The following is a 19974-nucleotide window of genomic DNA, read 5'->3' on the forward strand; positions in this document are numbered from 1 at the left end:
TTAAGGCAAAATTACTATTTATTTGCTGATTTTAACTGATTGAGAATAATAAAATAATGAATATGCCATGTGCAGAAGTTTGGACATCCATTTGATTCATTTTTTTTTTTTTTTAAAGTTAATAAGTTTCAAAAAGTTCATTAATTTGTTAGCCCTTCAAAATGTCAAGACAATTCCACGGTTAACAAATACTCTGACCCTTCTAGCCTCTCAGGTAGTGATTGTTATTCAATTTTCGACAAGCATGGGCTCTTCTCAGCAGTAACAATCTGAGCATTTGAAAATGAAGGTAATTCACTCTTACAAAGTAGAGGAAGGCTATGAAAAATCTCTAAATGCTACCAGCTAGCAATTTCTTTTATTATTTATTTCTGAAATTTTAAATCTATCACAAGAACTTCTTACAGAAACATTGGAATTCCAGAAAAAAATTCATTAACACATAGGACTAAGAATTTCAAACTATAGCTCACAATTTATGCAGGGGGAGGCATAGAAATGAAACACAATAGGAGATATTGAACATAAGAACAAAAATGAACACACTGAAAGAGCTAGCAGAACACCTGGGCTTTCTTAATTACTCTTACACATTTCCTTCACCATCTGGTTCAATGGACCTATTACATTTTTTCAAATCTAAGAAAGATCTTAATTGCTCAGGAATAAAAAAACATAATTAACTGGGACATATCTAACTAAACATGTACAAGGGTAGTGTAGGAAAAAGAAGAAGCACCAAGGGAATGACTCTCTTGGCACACTGACAACAACATTTTCCTTCTTTCTTAGGTCACTTTAGTTACATCAAGAAAAACCTATGGGCCAGATTTTAAGACGTACGCGCGGACGCACATTTGTGCGTGCAACCTGGCGCACACAAATCTACGCCCGATTTTATAACATTTGCGTGCAGCCGCGCGCATGTTATAAAATTCGGGGTCGGCGCGCACAAGGGGGTGCACACTAGTGCACCTTGCGCGCGCCGAGCCCTAGGGGAGCCCCGATGGCTTTCCCCGTTCCCTCCGAGGCCGCTCCAAAATTGGAGCGGCCTCAGAGGGAACTTTCCTTCCGCCCCCCCACCTTCCCCTCCCTTCCCCTACCAAACTCACCCTGCAGCCCTGTCTAACCCCCCCCCAACCTTTATTTTACAAGTTGCACCTGCCTTTGGGTAGGCATAGGTTGCAAGTGCCGGTCCATGATCCCCCAGCTTAGCAGCCTTACAGAGGCCTCTGGCCCCGCTCCCACCCCACCCATTTTTTCAAGCCTCGGGACATATGCGCGTCCTGGGGCTTTGTGCACGTCGCCGGGCCTATGAAAAATAGGCTCGGCGCTCGTAGGGCTTTTAAAATCTGCCCCTATATACATTGCCCCATAAATTTAAGCTAATAATGTCAACTGACAGAAACATTGTTAATAAATGGAAGTCAAGGCAGGATCTGGAAAACCAAGGAAATCTCTTATAGAACTGCCTAAAAACTGGTCTGATTTGCAAAACAGAACCTACAGATCACTGCAAATGTCATGTTGAAAAGGGTAGCTCACACTGGAATAGTTGTCCACAGGTCCACAATACAATGTTGCTTATACAACAATGATCTATCTACATGGGAGAATTGTCAGAAGAAAATTTTTTCTACAACTTCATCCCAGAAGTCATTGTCTAAAGCAGCAATTCTCAACCGGTGTGTCGCGACACACCAATGTGTTGCCAAGCACCAGCTGGTGTGTCGCGGCTCCCAGTGTCCCACAGCCCCAGTTATACTTTCCTTTACCTTTTTCCTGCCCCCACGGGCCAATGGGAAGCCTCCTCCCTTCTTCCTATCCCCACGGGCCAATTGGAAACCTCCTCCCTGCCCCCGCGGGCCAATCGGAAGAAGGGAGGAGGCTTCCGATTGACCCACGGGGGCAGGAAGAAGGGGGGCATCTCATAGCCCGGGGTGGGGTGATTTGAGGGGGACTGGGAGGAGTGGCAGGGTCCAGGCCCATGGCAGTGAAGAAGCCCGATCCTGTTGAAGCAAGGCCGCCACGGGAAGTGCCGAAATTAAACACAGCGGCGAGCCACAAAGAAAAGAGGCCAGCCACGCCAGGATTTCCCGCTTCCAAAGCGGCAGGGAACCGCGATAGAGTAGGGATTCCCCAAAGCAGCAGTGAGTCGCAAGCATGAAGAAGCCGGTTGCTCCGGGGATTCCCCACCCTCCTATGCAACAGTGAGTGCAGCAGAGTCGCGATTAAAGTAAAAGTAGCACTCAGCCATGCTGATTACAGATGGGGCAATTGGAGCTCCCAGCGGTCATAAAAGCAGGCAGATGGCGGGGCGGCTGTGGGAGCCTAGGGATATCCTGAGAGCCAGAAGAAAGGCCTAAGTGCCGTGGCATATTTTAATAAAATAAATGTTTGCTGCTTCAGTGCAGCTGAGAAGGCAGCGGCAGCATTGGGAAATCTGCCACTGCGACATTAAAGGGAAACACAGCATTGAGGCTCTAAACAAAGTGTGTGTGAGAGAAGAGAGAGACTGGGCAGGGAGGTGACTGGGGTGTGCGTGAGAGACAGAGACTGGGCAGGGAGGAGACTGGGGTGTGCATGAGAGACAGAGACTGGGCAGGGAGGTGACTGGGGTTTGCGTGAGAGACAGAGACTGGGCAGGGAGGTGACTGGAGTGTGTGTGAGAGACAGAGACTGGGCAGGGAGGTGACTGGGGTTTGTGTGAGAGACAGAGACTGGGCAGGGAGGTGACTGGGGGTGCGTGAGAGACAGAGACTGGGCAGGGAGGAGACTGGGGTGTGCATGAGAGACAGAGACTGGGCAGGGAGGAGACTGGGGTGTGCATGAGAGACAGAGACTGGGCAGGGAGGTGACTGGGGTTTGCGTGAGAGACAGAGACTGGGCAGGGAGGTGACTGGAGTGTGTGTGAGAGACAGAGACTGGGCAGGGAGGTGACTGGGGTTTGTGAGAGAGACAGAGACTGGGCAGGGAGGTGACTGGGGTGTGCGTGAGAGACAGAGACTGGGCAGGGAGGTGACTGGGGTGTGCGTGAGAGACAGAGACTGGGCAGGGAGGTGACTGGGGTGTGCGTGAGAGACAGAGACTGGGCAGGGAGGTGACTGGGGTGTGCGTGTGAGACAGAGACTGGGCAGGGAGGTGACTGGGGTGTGCGTGTGAGACAGAGACTGGGCAGGGAGGTGAGTGGGGTGTGCGTGAGAGACAGAGACTGGGCAGGGAGGTGAGTGGGGTGTGCGTGAGAGACAGAGACTGGGCAGGGAGGTGACTGGGGTGTGCGTGAGAGACAGAGCCTGGGCAGGGAGGTGACTGGGGTGTGCGTGAGAGACAGAGCCTGGGCAGGGAGGTGACTGGGGTGTGCGTGAGAGACAGAGCCTGGGCAGGGAGGTGACTGGGGTGTGCGTGAGAGACAGAGCATGGGCAGGGAGGTGAGTGGGGTGTGCGTGAGAGACAGAGACTGGGCAGGGAGGTGAGTGGGGTGTGCGTGAGAGACAGAGACTGGGCAGGGAGGTGACTGGGGTGTGTGTGAGAGACAGAGACTGGTCATAGGGTTTAATTGGGGTGTGTGTGTGTGAGTGACTTGTTGTGGGCCCTAAAGAAGAGGACTGTGAGGACAAAGCTTCAGCAGCTACTGCTGCACCTGGTATGTGCTTTCCAGGGAAAGGAGTAGGAGAGTTGCTGGAGAGGGTAAGTAAAGGTGGCTTTTTAAGTTTATTTTTCTTGATTGATTGCCATTTTAATTATTGGGTATTATGTGATATGTCTGCTGTTTTGAAATATTTTATTGATATTTGGACAATTTTTAATAATTTTTAAGAGTTTTAATTGCTTGACGTTATTCTGTTCATCAGCTGTTTTGTAACATTTATCAGTATAGCTTTACAATTATTTCTGTGTGTGGATCTATAGCAGATTGGCTTGTTCTGATTTCCTAATAGGAGGTGTATTAGTGTTTAGGGCCTGGTTAAATATTTGTAGTGTTGCCTTTTCATAGATAAGGTTGTTACTGGTTGAGTGTGTTCCATAATACAGGTATAACTTTGTGCAGGTTAGTTTGTGTGCATTATAGGTGCTATATTTCTCTTTCCATTTCTCCAGGTTTGCACTGCATGCGGAGTAGCTTTTTTAGTTTTCCATTCAGGTTCTGTCTCTATATTTATAATGTGTGGTCTTTCTGTACTTAGTGAAGGTCAATTCTGTGAGTGACCAAGGTGAGGTATTTTACCAGCATGTAGGCATTTGTATGAATCTTATTTGTTGTATTTTCTCAATAGGATATGCATTAGTGGTAAATTATTGCCTTTTCATAAGGAAGGCTATTGTGCCTACCAGTAAATGGAGTTTGTTTTGCTTTTACTGAGATGTCGTAAGAACCAGAATATCTTTTTTGTATGGTGAGTTGTACGGGTTATGCCCTAGTTCTGCTCTGCATCCATTGTTGAGGGTCAAGGGGGTTCCTGTGGATACAGAATGTATATTTACTTTAGCCCCGTGATGGTCACATGTTCAGTGTGTCACGCATGTGAGAACCATCTGTCAGGTGTATCCCGGCCGAAAAAAAGTGGAGAACCACCGCTCTAAAGTATACAAAACAAAACCTTGAAAAGCTAGAAACTTGTTGGAACAAAGTGTTTTGTACTGATGGACTAAAAATTGAAATATTCAGCTGCAACCACACAAGATACTGTAACTTCTATTTCTTAACAACATTTCTGACAGTTGAAACTAATAGCTGAAAGCATTTAGAGAATTTTTTTTTATAGCTTTCCCTGCTTTGTAAAAGTGGATTACAGTATCTTCATTTATAAATGCTTAGACGGCTTCTTAGAAGAGCCCATTGTTGTTGAAAGCAGAGAGAACAACAATCACAACTTGAGAGGTTGGAAGGGTCAGTGTATTTGTTCAACTGTGGAACTGTCTTGCCCTAACTGAAGGCCTAATGCAGTGGTTCTCAACCGGTGTCGTGACACACCAGTATATGGACAAGCACACGCAGGTCTCTCGCCACACTGCCCGGTCCCCCGCTGGCCCAGCTGTTCCCCCTTAGAATACTGATAGTCCAGGCGGAATGCTGCAGGAGAGCTGGAGTCAGAGACACCAGCATGGGCTCTTCCTCTCCTCCCCCCCCCACGGCCCAGAAGAAGAAGTGAAGTGCAGCGGCCATGTGCGCAGGAAGAAGAGACCATGCTAGGTAAAGTGCATGCAGCATAGGCCTGAAGAAGAGCAGCATGGCCTGGAGCAAAATGAGGAGCATCGTCAGCCCCCATGGCCGATGGGACTCCTTTCTCGAGGCCGCAAGGGCTAAGAGGAGAGAGAAAGAGTGAGTGAGTGAGCGAGCATATATGTTTTAGATCGTGTGTGTGTGTGTGAGAGAGACAGTATGTATGTAAGTGTGATTGAGAACCTGTTTGTGTGAAAGAGCATGTATATGTATGTTTAAGAGCCTGTGTGTATAAGAGAAAGAGAGCATGTGTGTAATTGTGTGATTGAGTGCCTATGTGAGAGAGAGAGCATGTGTGTAATTGTGTGATTGAGTGCCTATGTGAGAGAAAGAGCATGTGTGTAATTGCGATTGAGTGCCTATGTAAGTGAGAGAGAGAGAGCATGTGTGTAATTGCGACTGAGTGCCTATGTAAGTGAGAGAGCGTGTATGTAATTGTGTGATTGAGAACCTGTGTGAGAGAGAGAGAGCATGTGTGTAATTGCGATTGAGTGCCTATGTAAGTGAGAGAGAGCGTGTGTGTAATTGTATGATTGAGAACCTATGTAAGTGAGAGACAGCATGTGTGTAATTGCGACTGAGTGCCTATGTAAGTGAGAGAGAGAGAGCATGTGTGTAATTGCGACTGAGTGCCTATGTAAGTGAGAGAGCGTGTATGTAATTGTGTGATTGAGAGCCTGTGTGAGAGAGAGCGAGCATGTGTGTAATTATGTGGATTGAGAGCCTGTGTGAGAGAGAGAGACCATGTGTTATGCTCAGGCTTGTGAACCCTTGGGCCGACAGGAGGATGGAATACCTTCAGAGGAAGATCCGTAGGTTCTCCTGTCAGGTGCGAGGCAGGAACAGAAGACGTGACTAGCTGACCCTCGGCACTGGAGACAGAGGCGACTGTGGAGGCAGACGAAGAGTCGTGACGTCGAGGAGAGGAACTGTGTCTTCGCCACTGGAAGCCCGCGGTCCTCCCGGGAGGAGCCCGTAGGGACCCAGGCCGCTGGGACTTAGGTGGGCCCTTGGAGACGATGGTCAAGAGGAAGTCCAAGGTCAAGTGCAGAGGGTCATCGCTTACCAGTCCGAGGTCACACACCGAGGGATCACCACTTGCCAGTCCGAAGTCACACCCCAGAGAATCACCGCTTGCCAGTCCGAAGTCACACACCAGGAATCACCGTTTGCCAATCCAAAGTCAAACACCAGGAATCACCGCTAGCCAATCCGAAGTCACACACCAGGAATCACCGCTAACCGATCCGAAGTCAGGAACCAGGAACACCAAGACAAGACAGAAACAACGATCCGAAGTAGAAGAACTCACCGAAGCAAGCAGACCTGACACCCAAAAGTTGCTTAGTCAAGGAATGAGCAGAGGAAGCCTCCTTTTATACTTCCTCTGCTCTGGCTCATAGGGTACAGGTGAGTGTAGATAAAGGGATCAGGTCCCTTTAAATCTGAGGAGGAGGCGCGGCCTCACGCCTAAAGATGGTGGCGGCCATCTTGGATTCTCTCCCCGGAGAGAAACGCGGCTGGACGCCGCGAGGGAGGAGCAGGGACGGCTCCCCCTCCTCACAGGGACCCATGCCGAAGCGACGGGCCAGGATCAGAGACCTCCCCCGGAGCTCCCGCGGTGGGTTGCCGTCACAGGCCTGGTAGGGGACCACGGTCGTGGCCTTCAACGGCCGCGGAACACAACACTGTGTGTAATTGTGTGGATTGAGAGCCTGTGTGAGAGAAAGAGCATGTGTGTAATTGTGTGGATTGAGAGCCTGTGTGAGAGAGAGAGAGCTTGTATTGGACTGAGAGGAGAAAGATGCAAGCAATACCCCCCTCCCCCCCCCCTAGTTCGCATCAAACTCAGGGCACATTTCCAGGTATGCAGAGCAAAGCATTTTTGTATCCTTATTTTTCATTATTGGGCCTTTGTGTCTGCTATTTTGAAATATTTTATTGGTATCTAGAAATTTTTATATGAGTTTTTAATTATTGGATATTCCATTCATCAGCTGTTTTGAAATAATCTCTTTTATGGTTTTATTGCTGTTGATTATGTATTTCTGGATTTGTTTATGAGGACAGGTGACGTTTCTCTTTTTCCTTTGTTACACTGCAGTCTCTCTGGCTTGTTGTGGTTTCCAGTTCAGTTTTTGTCTGTATGTTTCTATTTATGCTTTAGGGTCTCTTTATTCTTTGTTAGGTGAGCGTCAGCACATGTGATTCAGGTGAGGTTTTCTGCTGGTGTGTAGTTTCTGTGTAGTTTCTATAGCAGCCTGGCTTGTTCCATTTTCCTGATAGGAGGAGTATTGGAGTTTTAAGGCCTGGTGTAATATTTTCAGTGTTGCCTTTTCTTAGGTAAGGTGGTTACTGTTTGAGCACTGGAAGTTGGTGCTGTTCTGGTTTGGGATGTTTACTATTTAGATAATTGATATTCAGAGAGAGTACTCTTATTTTTCCCTTGTGTCATTCTTAACAATAAAAGTAATACGGGGCATTGTCAATTAGGTGTGTCACAATGGGAAAAAGGTTGAGAACCAGTGGTCTAATGAGTCAATCCATTTTTTGGGCCTTATTACCCTTTTTTTTTTAAGTAGTAAAGAATAAACTATAAACGTATCCAGACATTTGTATATGTCATATTCATTGTTTCATTATTTTCAATCTGTTAAAATTAGCAAGTAAATAGTAATTTTGCATTAAAATTAAAGAAAAATGTCATTGTACTTTATAAAGGTTGTGTCAGCTTCTGTTCACTTAGAGATTCAATGAAGCATACAATTTGACCAGGAGTGCCTACACTTTTGCATAAAAAAAAATCAATGCATTATGTGTAGAGTATGGCTGTAGGTATATGCAGTGTGTGTGTGTGTGTGTGTGTGTGTGTGTGTGTGTGTGTGGAGAGACAGGGCGAGAGAGAAGTTTGAAAGTTGCTGGCAGGATTCTCCAATGAGCAGATGCATGTTCAGAAGTATTTCCATAAAGACATTCTGGGTTTGTTGTTTAACATGAGCTTGTTGCTGAAGTCACCAGTGCTAGTCGTGGAGACACATTTTCCTACATCTGTCTTGCAGACCAAATCTTTATAACACGTACAAAATGCATCTCTGTTGTGTGCCTCCTTTCTTCTTGTTTTATTTAGGGTAGATTTGTACCTGAAATGGAAGTGATTATATCAAAACCCCTTTTCCCCCCCCCCCAACCAATGACCAGGCAAGAAGCAACTGATGAGCAGACGTGGATCAGGAGCAGGAATTCAGGGCTGTTGTGAAGGGCACGGCGGTGAAACTATCCAAGCAGTGTGTGGAGAGGCACAGCAACAGATACTGAGAGGCCTGGTAAAATGCCACTGCAAGGTAGGGAATCCCACGGGGGTTAGTAATGTGACATGGCAAATTCAGGGAGCCTGGTAACACGACGCACCATGCTTTCCCCCTAAGACCTCTCAACAAGTCACATCATGGCCCACTTAGAGATTACATGGACAAGAATCATAGCAAGAGGCATGTGCAAACTCCCTGGGACCTCACATTAACAGCCAACAAATACTGTGAGGGGATTGCAGAAGCGCTGCGCCTGCAACTCCTGCCTAAGCTATAATACTATCTGGGCACATTTCTGCATACCAGTACTTATTAGGGGGTTTCACCCTGGTATGTACCAGGGAGGGGGGTGCTAACATGCGAAAAAGAGGGAGGGAGGGGGGTGGTGACAAAGGCTTCCCCTTTCCAGCACCTGAATGCGCCCCTGAAGCGGGACCCAGAACTAACCGAGGTGGGGGAGCTGCACTCACTAACCGACTGGCACGTTTCCGAGGCCTCCGAGGACGCCGAGCTGGAGGACTTCTGCCGTAGCCAGGATCCGCAGGGGAGAAAAGGGTCACAGAAGCAAGGCAGCACAGGAAAGAGAGAGAGGGAGGGAGGAAAAGAGAGAGAGAAAACAAGTGGTTAAGAAAGCCAAAAGCATGCAAGAAATTGACCTTCAAGCAGCTGGAGTTATACTGGCATGTGCAGATATTATGTTAATACCACACCGTCACCTCTAAACACACATGCACAACTGGATGTTAATTTTTCACTCACTCAAGGCTTCTGATCTCCAGTTGGGAACTGCTTCAGTATTAATTGCACACATTTTTACTCCTAGTCACAATTGGCTCTGCCAGTGTTTCATCAACTGAATGCCTTGGATTTTTTTCATTTTCTGTGCCCTGAGCACCTGCGATGGCTAATCATGCCCAGACTCAATAACTCTGAGGTGTCTTCTTGCTTTTTTGCTAAGTTTTACGATTTTACTCCAGCCCGTTTACCTGGCTATTGCCATAAGAGTAGGACATCCCAAAGCAGCCGCCCTCTCAGCCAATCACACTGTGACCTTTATGCACAGGCAGCGAATGCTGTAATACAACTCTGCAAGGAGTGCAGCTCGGCTTCCTGGAATAAACTTGGCAGGATCTGCCATTTGTCACATACGCTCCCCACCAGCCAGCGACTCACCAGAATCCAAACTCTGAGGGTTAAAAGATGTCCAGAGTCCCCCGCCCCCGCCCCCTTTCATTCCAGCTCTAAGGACATCCTAACCAACAAATTCTAATTAAAACAAAAATAAAGTCCAGATCTGAGTACTCCCACCCAATCCACTGAAACAGATGCCCCCAGAATCTCCCTCCCCGGACTTTCCCCCATTCCAGTGTTTACCCCATTGCGGGTCCGCCATTGTACCGGGGCAGCAGCAGCTATCATCTGCTGCTCCTGCCCTAATGCACCGGGTTTAGAAAAGGACTGCTGGTGAACCTAAAGGCTGGCGCCGTTATGTTGCACAGCAGCGGCACAACATAACGGCACGGGCCTCGGGGAGGCTGGCGGCCATTTTCCAAGCCTCGAGCCATGAGGCGGGGATGAGAGATGATTGCTGCTGCCCTGGAACACTGGTGGACCTGCAACGGGGTTAAGCGCTGGGATGGGGGGGGGGGCGTCTGGGAGGCGGGCTTCTGGAGCAGGTGGGGGGGGGGTCAGAACCCAGATTCAGAATCTGGATTTGGGTAAGGGTGGGGTTGGGAGTCCTGGGGCATTTACTTCATCAGGTTTGGTGTACGGAGGAGGGGGTGCGTTCATTTGCTGCAGGTTTTTGTTCTGTTTCTGTTGTTTGGGTTAATGGAAGGGGAGGTCATGCAGGGAAGGGGCAGAGGAGTGTGCTTGGGCTGGGCAGGAGAGAACGAGTGCTGGGATCAGGATGTGGTAGGGAAGGAGAGGGGAGTGCTGGAGTCAGTCTGGGGCAGGAGATGAAGCTGTGTGGGATGGGGCTGGGGCAGAGGTGAGTCTGGGTTCAGGCTGTGCTGGGGTCACACTGGGGCATGAAGTCAAGGCATGCTGGGTGGGGGGGGGGGGGGTGGCAGGGTGTGGGAGGGTCAAGCTGAGGATCGTGGTTGGGAGTGTCGGGAGGGGGGGGGGGGGGGCCTGGACCGGTGAGGGAGTAAGGAGGTCACAGTGTGCTGGGGAAGGGAGTCAGATTGCACTGGGGCTGGGCCATAAGGACGGAAGGGTGTCACAGTGTGCTGGGGTCAACTGGGGAAAGGGGTCAGTGTGTGGGCTGGGCCACTAAAGGGGAAAGGGAGTGCTGGAGTTGTGTTGGTGAAGGGGTCAGAGTGTGCTGGAGTTGGCTTAGGAAGGGGCGTCTGGAGTGTGCTCAGACTCGGTGACATTGTTGGTGCTATCACCCCCCCCCCCCGTCATCCCCCTCTTCCCTCCCCCCCCCCACAAGATTGGTCAATAGGGGGCAGAAGGTCTAAGGCACAGTGCCCCCAAGTTTCCTGTGGAAGTTCAGGGGTAGATCTTGTGGCAAAGATTTAAAAATTCTGAAGCAAATTGGCAAACATTTCCATCTTTTACATTACATTACGAAACTAAAGTTGTTTTTCACTATATTTATTAGTATAATTTATATTATTTTTATTGGCAAGCAGCAAATCTTCAGCCAGCCTGCTGCCCTGCCTCCCCTCACGTTTCTGCTACCCTACAGGCCGATACAGTTCGGACGTGCTAAAAAAAAAAAAAAAGGCACGTCCGTTTCAGCGCCCCCTCTCAGAACGCACGAGACAGAATGCAAATGAGGGGTCGCGCTATACGGAGGCGCTAGGGACGACTGCGCGCCCCTAGCACCTCCTTGGTCCAGGAGAGGGGGCTGTCAGCGGGTTTGGAAAACGGATGCTCAATATTAGCAGCATCCGTTTTCCTAATCGGTGCACCTTTTGGTTCCTCCGACTTAATATTGTTACGATATTAAGTCAGAGGATGTACAGAAAAAAAAGCAGTATTTTCTGCTTTCCTGTATACTTTTTCGGGCTGCTCCGGTAAATGAGCGTAAAATGTGAGAATCGACTGCACATTTATTTTTGGTATCTCAGGCGAATGACTAATAGCCTCATTTGCATGTGATGAACGCTATTGGTTTGGGGGAGGGGATTGAATGTGCGTTTTCGCCTCGCTAAAACCCCTTACTGTATAAGAGGTAGTGGACATGTGTCGAAAACGAGCGTCCAACGGCGGGTGAAGCAGTGTGCTCGGCTGAGTGCCCTTTACAGGACTGGCCTGCTAGTGTGCCTAGTGACAAATCCAGGCCTGCTCAGACTAGGAAAGTAAGCAGAAGGGTTGGGATCAGGGTGTGCTGGGGAGAGAGAAGGCAGTTCTGGGTTCTGACTAGGGAAGAGGAAAGTGAATAGGGGCCTCCAGATAATTTCAATGGGTTTTAGCTAGTATGTATGCATACATTTAGCCTGAAATTTGCATTTTGAACGGTTTTAGCTAGTATGTATGCATACATTTAGCCTGAAATTTGCATTTTGAACGTAAGAACATAAGAACATGCCATTCTGGGTCAGACCAAGGGTCCATCAAGCCCAGCATCCTGTTTCCAACAGTGGCCAATCCAGGCCATAAGAACCAGGCAAGAACCCAAAAACTAAGTCTATTCCATGTTACTGTTGCTAGTAATAGCAGTGGCTATTTTCAAAGTCAACTTAATTAATAGCAGGTAATGGACTTCTCCTCCAAGAACTTATCCAATCCTTTTTTAAACCCAGCTACACTAACTGCACTAACCACATCCTCTGGCAACGTAATTGTATCATTTCTTTGTTGTAAGTCACCCTGAGTCCTTTTTAGAAAAGGGTGACACATAAATGTGAGAATAGAATAGAATAAAACAGATTCTGAACTTCTGAACTATGAGTGGCTGGGAGAATATACACATATATATATATATATTGTCACGATCAGGTCCCTCCGCTCGGCATGCTGTGGGGCTTTGCTGGGCTTCAGGCCTCTGGCTTCGCTCCTATGCCACGGCCCATCCCCTTGCACAGCTCATGCACAGCGCTGCTATGGACTCCTCACAGGCCCTAGTCAGAGTGCCAGGCCTAGTCCTGGCACTCCCAAACAGTACACAGGAAAAAAGGCCCTTATCACAAAAAGGATTTAATGTAGGCCTGTAGCCTCACCGGCTGCAGCCCTGCAACAATGCCTGGTTGACAGTACAATCCCCCTAAGCCTAACTGCTTAGGTTCTCCTTAGCAAGCTTAAAGTTAAACAGCATTTGCACTCTAATATCCCTTCAACATTTCTTAAATCTCTTTGTCTAAACCCAGGATTTACCATCCCCCAACCTCCTGGTTATTCTACCTCCATAGAGGAACAGCTGGAGCTTTCCTCTCCCCAGCTTACCTCCATCTCCTCCTCCTCAGACTCTGAGGAGCCGGGCTTTTGTGGCCAGTTCCACCACGGTGGCACGCCCTCTTCCTCAGCCTCCATAGACTCTGCTGAGTCATAGGGATCAGTCCCAATTTCCTCCACCTGTTCCTGCTCAGGCTCCAGCCAGGGGTCAGGTGTTGGTTCAGGGAACCTGGGAAGTGTAGTCTTTGCTACCTTCCTCAGCGCCCTCCGGTGGCTAAGTTTGGTACCACTAGCTTCTGCTTGGCTGTGTCTCAGCTGTTTCTGCCCCGGGCCAGGTCGTAATGCATCACAATATATATATATATATATATATATATATCAACCTAATAATTGAAGGTTGACCGACGTGCTGCAAATGCGCAGTAGAGACCAGCTCTACCGCGCATGTGCGGACGAGCACGTCGGTCTCAGCCAGCGTCATCAGAAAAAAAAACATGGCGGCGGCGGCGGGTGGCAGCGGTAGCGGCGGCGTTGGGCGGTGTCAGCGTCGGGTGGCAGCGGCAGCGGCGGGTGGCAGCGGGCGGCGGCCAGTAGCGAGGGAGGGATGGACTGAGTGAGAGGGAGGGAGGGAGGGAGTGACTGAGTGGGAGGGGGGGACTGAGTGGGAGGGGGAGGGAGGGACTGAGTGAGTGTGTGGGAGGGAGGTAGGGGGTGGGGAAGAGTGAGGGGAGAGGGAGAATGAGGGAGAGGTGAGAGACAGGGATGTGAGTAAGTGGAAGGGGGAGAGGGAGAATGAGGGAGAGGTGAGAGACAGGGATGTGAGTAAGTGGAAGGGTAAGAAGTTGTGGAGCAGAGAAAAAGGGAGTGGAGGAGGGCAGAGAGGGAGAATGAGGGAGAGGTGAGAGACAGGGATGTGAGTAAGTGGAAGGGTAAGAAGTTGTGGAGCAGAGAAAAAGGGAGTGGAGGAGGGCTGAGGGGGAGGGGATGGGATTGAGAGAGGGTGGGGAGTGACTGAGGGAAGGGGAGAGAGGTGGGAGTGAGGGGAAGGAGGCAGTGGGAGACAGAGTGAGTAAGACTGAGTGGAGGAAAGGGGAGGAGTGAACGAGGGGAAGGGGGAGAGAGGGAGAAAAAGTGTAGAAGGGTGCTGTGTTAGAAAATGGACTGAAAAAAAATGTAATGTAGCCCGTTTTAACGGGCTTAACGGCTTGTATATATATATATATATATATATATATATATATATATATATATATATATATATATATATATATATATATATTTATTTATTTATATTTGACATATAGTTTCAAAGAGAAGCTAACTCGCTTGAAACCCAATTTAACTAAAGCTAACATAAAGAAATAGATCACAGCTCACCTAACAGAATTTTGTCTGATTTTAATATATTGGTGCATTTACCAATTGTGGCTCAATTCAGCAAGTGGAATTGGGGGAACCAATGCTACAGCTGCTGTCTCCCCATCAATAAGCCTCTGACTCGTGTCTCCTCCTCAGTGTGAGTGCGCTAGTTTAGTTTTCCCACTGCTTCATTCCATTTCAGGTGTCCGCATGGTCTGAATCCTGCTAATGTACACTGACAGGCCTGGAGTCTGCAAAACATCTGAGCTACATACACAGCTGGATATCTGGAGATAATCAGCCTGTGGCATTTTTTCTCCATTACAAAAAGATATTTGGGCCAGTTTTATGGCTCTGCAGCTTTGTACTAAGAAGATTTACTCCTATGTAAAAAGTTTTGCTCACTTTAAATTTTGCAGAATGGAGGTTATACAGTTAACAAATCAAAACTAAAGACAATTCATGCAGCTGTTTCTCTCATTCGCAGGATCTGGTGAAGATTTAAAAAATATATATAAAGTTGGACTAAATTCAAGACTTCTGCAGTACATGGCTTGAGATAGAGATGCAGAAAATTACTCTTTAGTGGAGGTGATCTTCTGCTGAGCAAAAGCATACTTGAGCAGGATTAGGCACCATAGCACAGAGGTGACCAGCTCCGGTGCTCAAGAGTCACAAACAGGTCTGGATTGCAAGGATATTCACAATGAATATTTATGAGATAGATTTGCATGTACTGCTTCCATTGTATGCAAATCTATCTTATGTATATTCATTATGGATATCCTGAAAACTAGGCCTCATTGTGGCTCTTGAGGACCGGAGTTGGCCACCCCTGCCATAGCAGCACAGATCCCAGTATCTACAGAAACATTACAGCAAGCAAAAAAAAAAGACTACAAGGCCCATATAATTTATTTCTTTTTTCTGCTGCAATATACAAAAGCTGTACCTTCACTTCCTCCAAGTGTTTCCCAACCCTTCTCATGGAGACACATCTAACCGGTCTGGTTTTCAGGATATCCACAATGAATATGCATGAGATAGGTTTGCATACCCTGGAGACCCAGGGTATGCAAATCTATCTCATCTATATCACTGGTCTACATCAATTTTGCTGACTACAGGATAACATGTGATCTTTATGTATTTTAGTGTGCTGAATCCAAAAATCACATCCGTTTCCTCCAGCCACATCCGTTTTTTGTGCAAAACGCTGTCTACTCATAAACTCTTATAGCAAAAACGTAGCATTATTATTTAGATATGCTGAATACGCAAAAAGATAATTAATGCGCAGAAAGATATGCTGAATACGCAATTGGTATAACCAATAGGAAGACTGCTTATTAAACAGTTTAAAACTGCTGACGTCGGCATTTTATGGCTATATAAGCAGCGTGAAAACCGATGGTAGCATTCAGTCGTTCAAGAGGCTTAGAATTCACAGCAAATCTGTTTTTCTGAATATGTCATCCAACACTCGAATAGTTCATGGAAGGTGCTGGAATGATCCTGATGTATTCTTTTACATTTGTGGTTATTTTACAACACCCAAACAAAGGACACATATATTTGACTTTGTACGAAAAGCTTATCATGCATATTTCAGGGTTAAACTGTGTGACCAGGACAAACCTTGTGCACCACATAAAGTGTGCAGGACATGGGTTGAAAACCTGAGACAGTGGACTAAAGGTCAGAGTTCCAATAGTGTGGCGAGAGCCCCAAAACCATGTTGATGACTGCTACTTCTGCATGGTAATTATTACAGGCGTGAACACAAAGACAAAATCTTCCATCCAGTACCCAATCTCCCCTCAGCTATAAGACCGGTTGCTCACTGCGACGAACTTCTTATTACCCTTGATATGTGACTTTATAATCTTTAATCAAACATTTATCATTTGTAAAAAAATTTGATGTATTGTATATTTTTTTACTTCATATTTGGAATCAGCACCTTTCATTTGGGTAAAATCAGCAAAAATAATTAGGTCAGCAGAAAACGTTTTTTTTCAAATGTAGACCAGTGTATTTATTGTAATCCTGAAAACCTGACTGGCTAGGTGTGCCTCCAGGAGCAGGTTGGGAAGCACTAACGTCCTCTAAGCTAAGCATTCTCTATGCTTAATTTCAATGCTTTCTAGAATTTTGTAATAGCCTGCATAAATTATGGGGTAGATTTTCAAACGGTTACGCGCGTAATATACGCACGTAACCCTTTAAAAAAAAAAACCTGCGCGTGCCGAGCCTATTTTGCATAGGCTCGGCGGCACGCGGAAGCCCCGGGATGCATGTATGTCCTGGGGCTTTGAAAAAGGGGCGGGAAGGGGGCGGGGCAGGGTCGGTCCCAAGTCCTCCGGCACAGTGGCTGTGCCGGGGTACAGTGCGCTGGTAGCCGGCCGCGCACGCAAGTTACGCCTGCCTCGGGCAGGCGTAACTTAGACAACAAAGGTGGGGGGGGGGGGATTTAGGTAGGGCTGGGGGGTGGGTTAGATAGGGGAAGGGAGGGGAAGGTGGGGGGGGGTGCAGCAAAAGGAAACTTCCCTCCGAGGCCGCTCCAATTTCGGAGTGGCTCGGAGGGAATGGGGAAAGCCATCGGGCCTCCCCTAGGGCTCGGCACGCGCAAGGTGCATAAGTGTGCACCCCCTTGCGTGCGCCGACCCCGGATTTTATAACATGTGAGCAGCAGCGCACGCATATTATAAAATTGGGTGTACATTTGTGCGCGCCAGGTAGCTCGCACAAATGTACCCCGCGCACGCTCCTCTAAAAATCTGCCCCTATGTGCATAAGTCATGCCAACTTCCTAAGGAAAAGTATGCACATGTGCTTTGTGAAAATTATCCCACCCACGCGACTCATGCACAATTACAGCTGTTAAACTGGGCGCAGAAATTTTTGGGGGAAATTTTACACATATATTTTTTGAAAATGCAAAAATATGCTTATAAGTGAGAATCCTTTCCCAACCCGCTCCCGGCAACATCTCTGTTCAGTCCGGGTAAACTTACAAGCAAACATGACTTATGCGCACATGTTTACCTGTATATGCAGGAGTGTGTGTGTGTGGGGGAAGGGGTTCCATTGTATAACAGGACATTTCTGCAAGCAAAACACTGTTACCCCCAGAAATGCCTCGGAACTGTACCCTCTGTATATATCCCATCTTCCTTCTCTCTTCCAGGGTACACATATTTAAGTCTCACTTCATATGGCATAGAATATAGGGGCTGCACCATTTGAGTTGCCCTCTTCTGGACTGTCTCTACCCTCTGTATATCCTTTTTGGAAATATGGCATCCAGAACTGAAGACAATATTCCAGATGAAGCCTCATCAATGATTAGTACAGAAGTATTCTTACCTCTTTTTTTTTTTTTTTTTTATCTACTGGTAATACATCTCCCTATGCATTTGAATATTCAACTGAGTCTCAACATTGCCTTCTTACACTGTTTTGCAACCTTGAAGTCATCAGAGTGGATCATCCCAGGACCTCTGTCCTGTCATGGTGCGTAGAAGTACCTTACCCCATTCTCCCCATCATGTACTGCTCTCTTGGATTTCTGTAGCCCAAATGCAGGATGCAATTTTCTTTTGAATTAAATTTTAGTTGCCACACTCTTGAACTTTTGGCCACTCTTCAAGCTTCCTTTTATTGGGTCACATTTTTTCTACCCTATCTGGAATGTCCACCTTGTTGTATATCTTAGTATCACTTGCAAAAAGACAAACCTTTTCTACTAACCTCTGTATAGTATTAATGGCCCCATGACTGATCTGAGACAATTCTCTAATGACCACTTTGTCATGGAACGAACACTATTTATAACTACCCCTTTCTTGCCCGACACAATTTCTCACTTTTGGACCCAACGCTAGGCTGCTCAGCTTATTTTTGAGCCTCTTATGTGGGATAGTACCAAAAGCTTTACTGAGGTCAAAATACACCATATACTCTGCTCACCCTCAATCTTAATCTTTGGTCAACTAGTCCAAGAAATTAATCAGATTAGTCTGATATGATCTCCCTCTGGTAAAACTATGCTGATTTCTCTTCTGTGATCTCTTTGATGAAACATATTCCAGTATCTTTTCCTTTAGTAATGATTCCATTAATGTACCTATTACTATGGTCAGATTAAGTGGCCTATAGTTACCTGAAAAACATATCATTTTCTCTTTAAAACTTCCCCCAAATAAACCAAGATTATATATATATTCATATTCTAAGAGGTAAGATGGAGAATTAGAATGTATAGCAGTGAATGATGATATAGACTTAATTGGCATCTCAGAAACATGGTGGAAGGAGGATAACCAATGGGACAGTGCTATACCAAGGTACAAATTATATCACAATGACAGAGATGAGCACTCAGGAGGAGGTGTGGCACTTTATGCGTGGGATGGCATAGAGTCCAACAAGATAAACATCCTACATGAGACTAAATGCACAATCGAATCTTTATGGGTAGAAATCCCTTGTGTGTTGGGGAAGACTATAGTGATAGGAGTATACTACCATCCACTGGTCAAGATGGTGGGACAGACAATGAAATGCTAAGAGAAATTAGGGAAGCTAACCAAATTGGTACTGCAGTAATAATGGGAGATTTCAATTACCCCAATATTGACTAGGTAAATATATCATCGGGACATGCTAGAGAGATAAAGTTCCTGGATGGAATAAATGACAGCTTTATGGAGCAATTGGTTCAGGAACCGACGAGAGAGGGAGCCATTTTAGATCTAATTCTCAGTGGAGCACAGGATTTGGTGAGAGAGGTAACGGTGGTGGGGCTGCTTATGATCAAATTTGAATTAATGACTGGAAGGGGAACAGTAAGCAAATCCATGGCTCTCGTGCTAAACTTTCAAAAGGGAAACTTTGATAAAATGAGAAAAATAATTCGAAAAAAACTGAAAGGAGCAACTAAAAAGGTAAAAAGTGTGCAAGAGGCGTGGTCATTGTTAAAAAATACCATCATAGAAGCACAGTCCACATGTATTCCACACATTAAGAATAGTGGAAAGAAGGCAAAACGATTACCAGCATGGTTAAAAGGTGAGGTGAAAGAAGCTATTTTAGCCAAAAGATCTTCATTCAAAAATTGGAAGAAGGATCCAACAGAAGAAAATAGGATAATACATAAGTGTTGGCAAGTTAAATGTAAGACATTGATAAGGCAGGCTAAGAGAGAATTTGAAAAGAAGTTGGCCGTGGAGGCAAAAACTCACAGTAAAAACTTTAAAAAAATATATCAGAAGTAGAAAGCCTGTGAGGGAGTCAGTTGGGTAGTTAGATGATAGAGGGGATAAAGGGGCAATTAGAGAAGATAAGGCCATCACGGAAAGATTAAATGATTTTTTTGCTTCAGTGTTTACTGAAGAGGATGTTGGGGAGATACCTGTATCAGAGAAGGTTTTCATGGGTGATGATTCAGATGGACTGAGCCAAATCACAGTGAACCTAGAAGATGTGGTAGGCCTGATTGACAAACTGAAGAGTAGTAAATCACCTGGACCGGATGGTATACACCCCAGGGTACTGAAGGAACTAAAAAATGAAATTTCAGACCTATTAGTAAAAATTTGTAACCTATCATTAAAATCATCCATTGTACCTGAAGACTGGAGGGTGGCTAATGTAACCCCAATATTTAAAAAGGGCTCCAGGGGTGATCTGGGAAACTACAGACCAGTTAACCTGACTTCAGTGCCAGGAAAAATAGTG

The 19974-nt window shown here is 46.5% G+C and overlaps 1 protein-coding gene across 4 annotated transcripts in view; it reads right to left on the reverse strand.

Annotated features, from left to right (window-relative positions):
- Window positions 1-19974, reverse strand: part of MTSS2 (MTSS I-BAR domain containing 2) — a 271361-nt gene that overhangs the window by 23765 nt on the left and 227622 nt on the right. For 2 of the 4 annotated variants that reach the window (XM_029609225.1, XM_029609224.1), the window contains one exon: window positions 8977-9051. The exons of the other annotated variants lie outside the window; for them this stretch is intronic. In XM_029609225.1, the coding sequence (XP_029465085.1) occupies window positions 8977-9051 (75 nt within the window). The remainder of the gene's footprint in view (window positions 1-8976; window positions 9052-19974) is intronic. 4 annotated transcript variants of the gene reach the window in all.

Source organism: Rhinatrema bivittatum, chromosome 7 (assembly GCF_901001135.1).
Source record: "Rhinatrema bivittatum chromosome 7, aRhiBiv1.1, whole genome shotgun sequence".
Lineage (NCBI taxonomy): Eukaryota > Metazoa > Chordata > Amphibia > Gymnophiona > Rhinatrematidae > Rhinatrema > Rhinatrema bivittatum.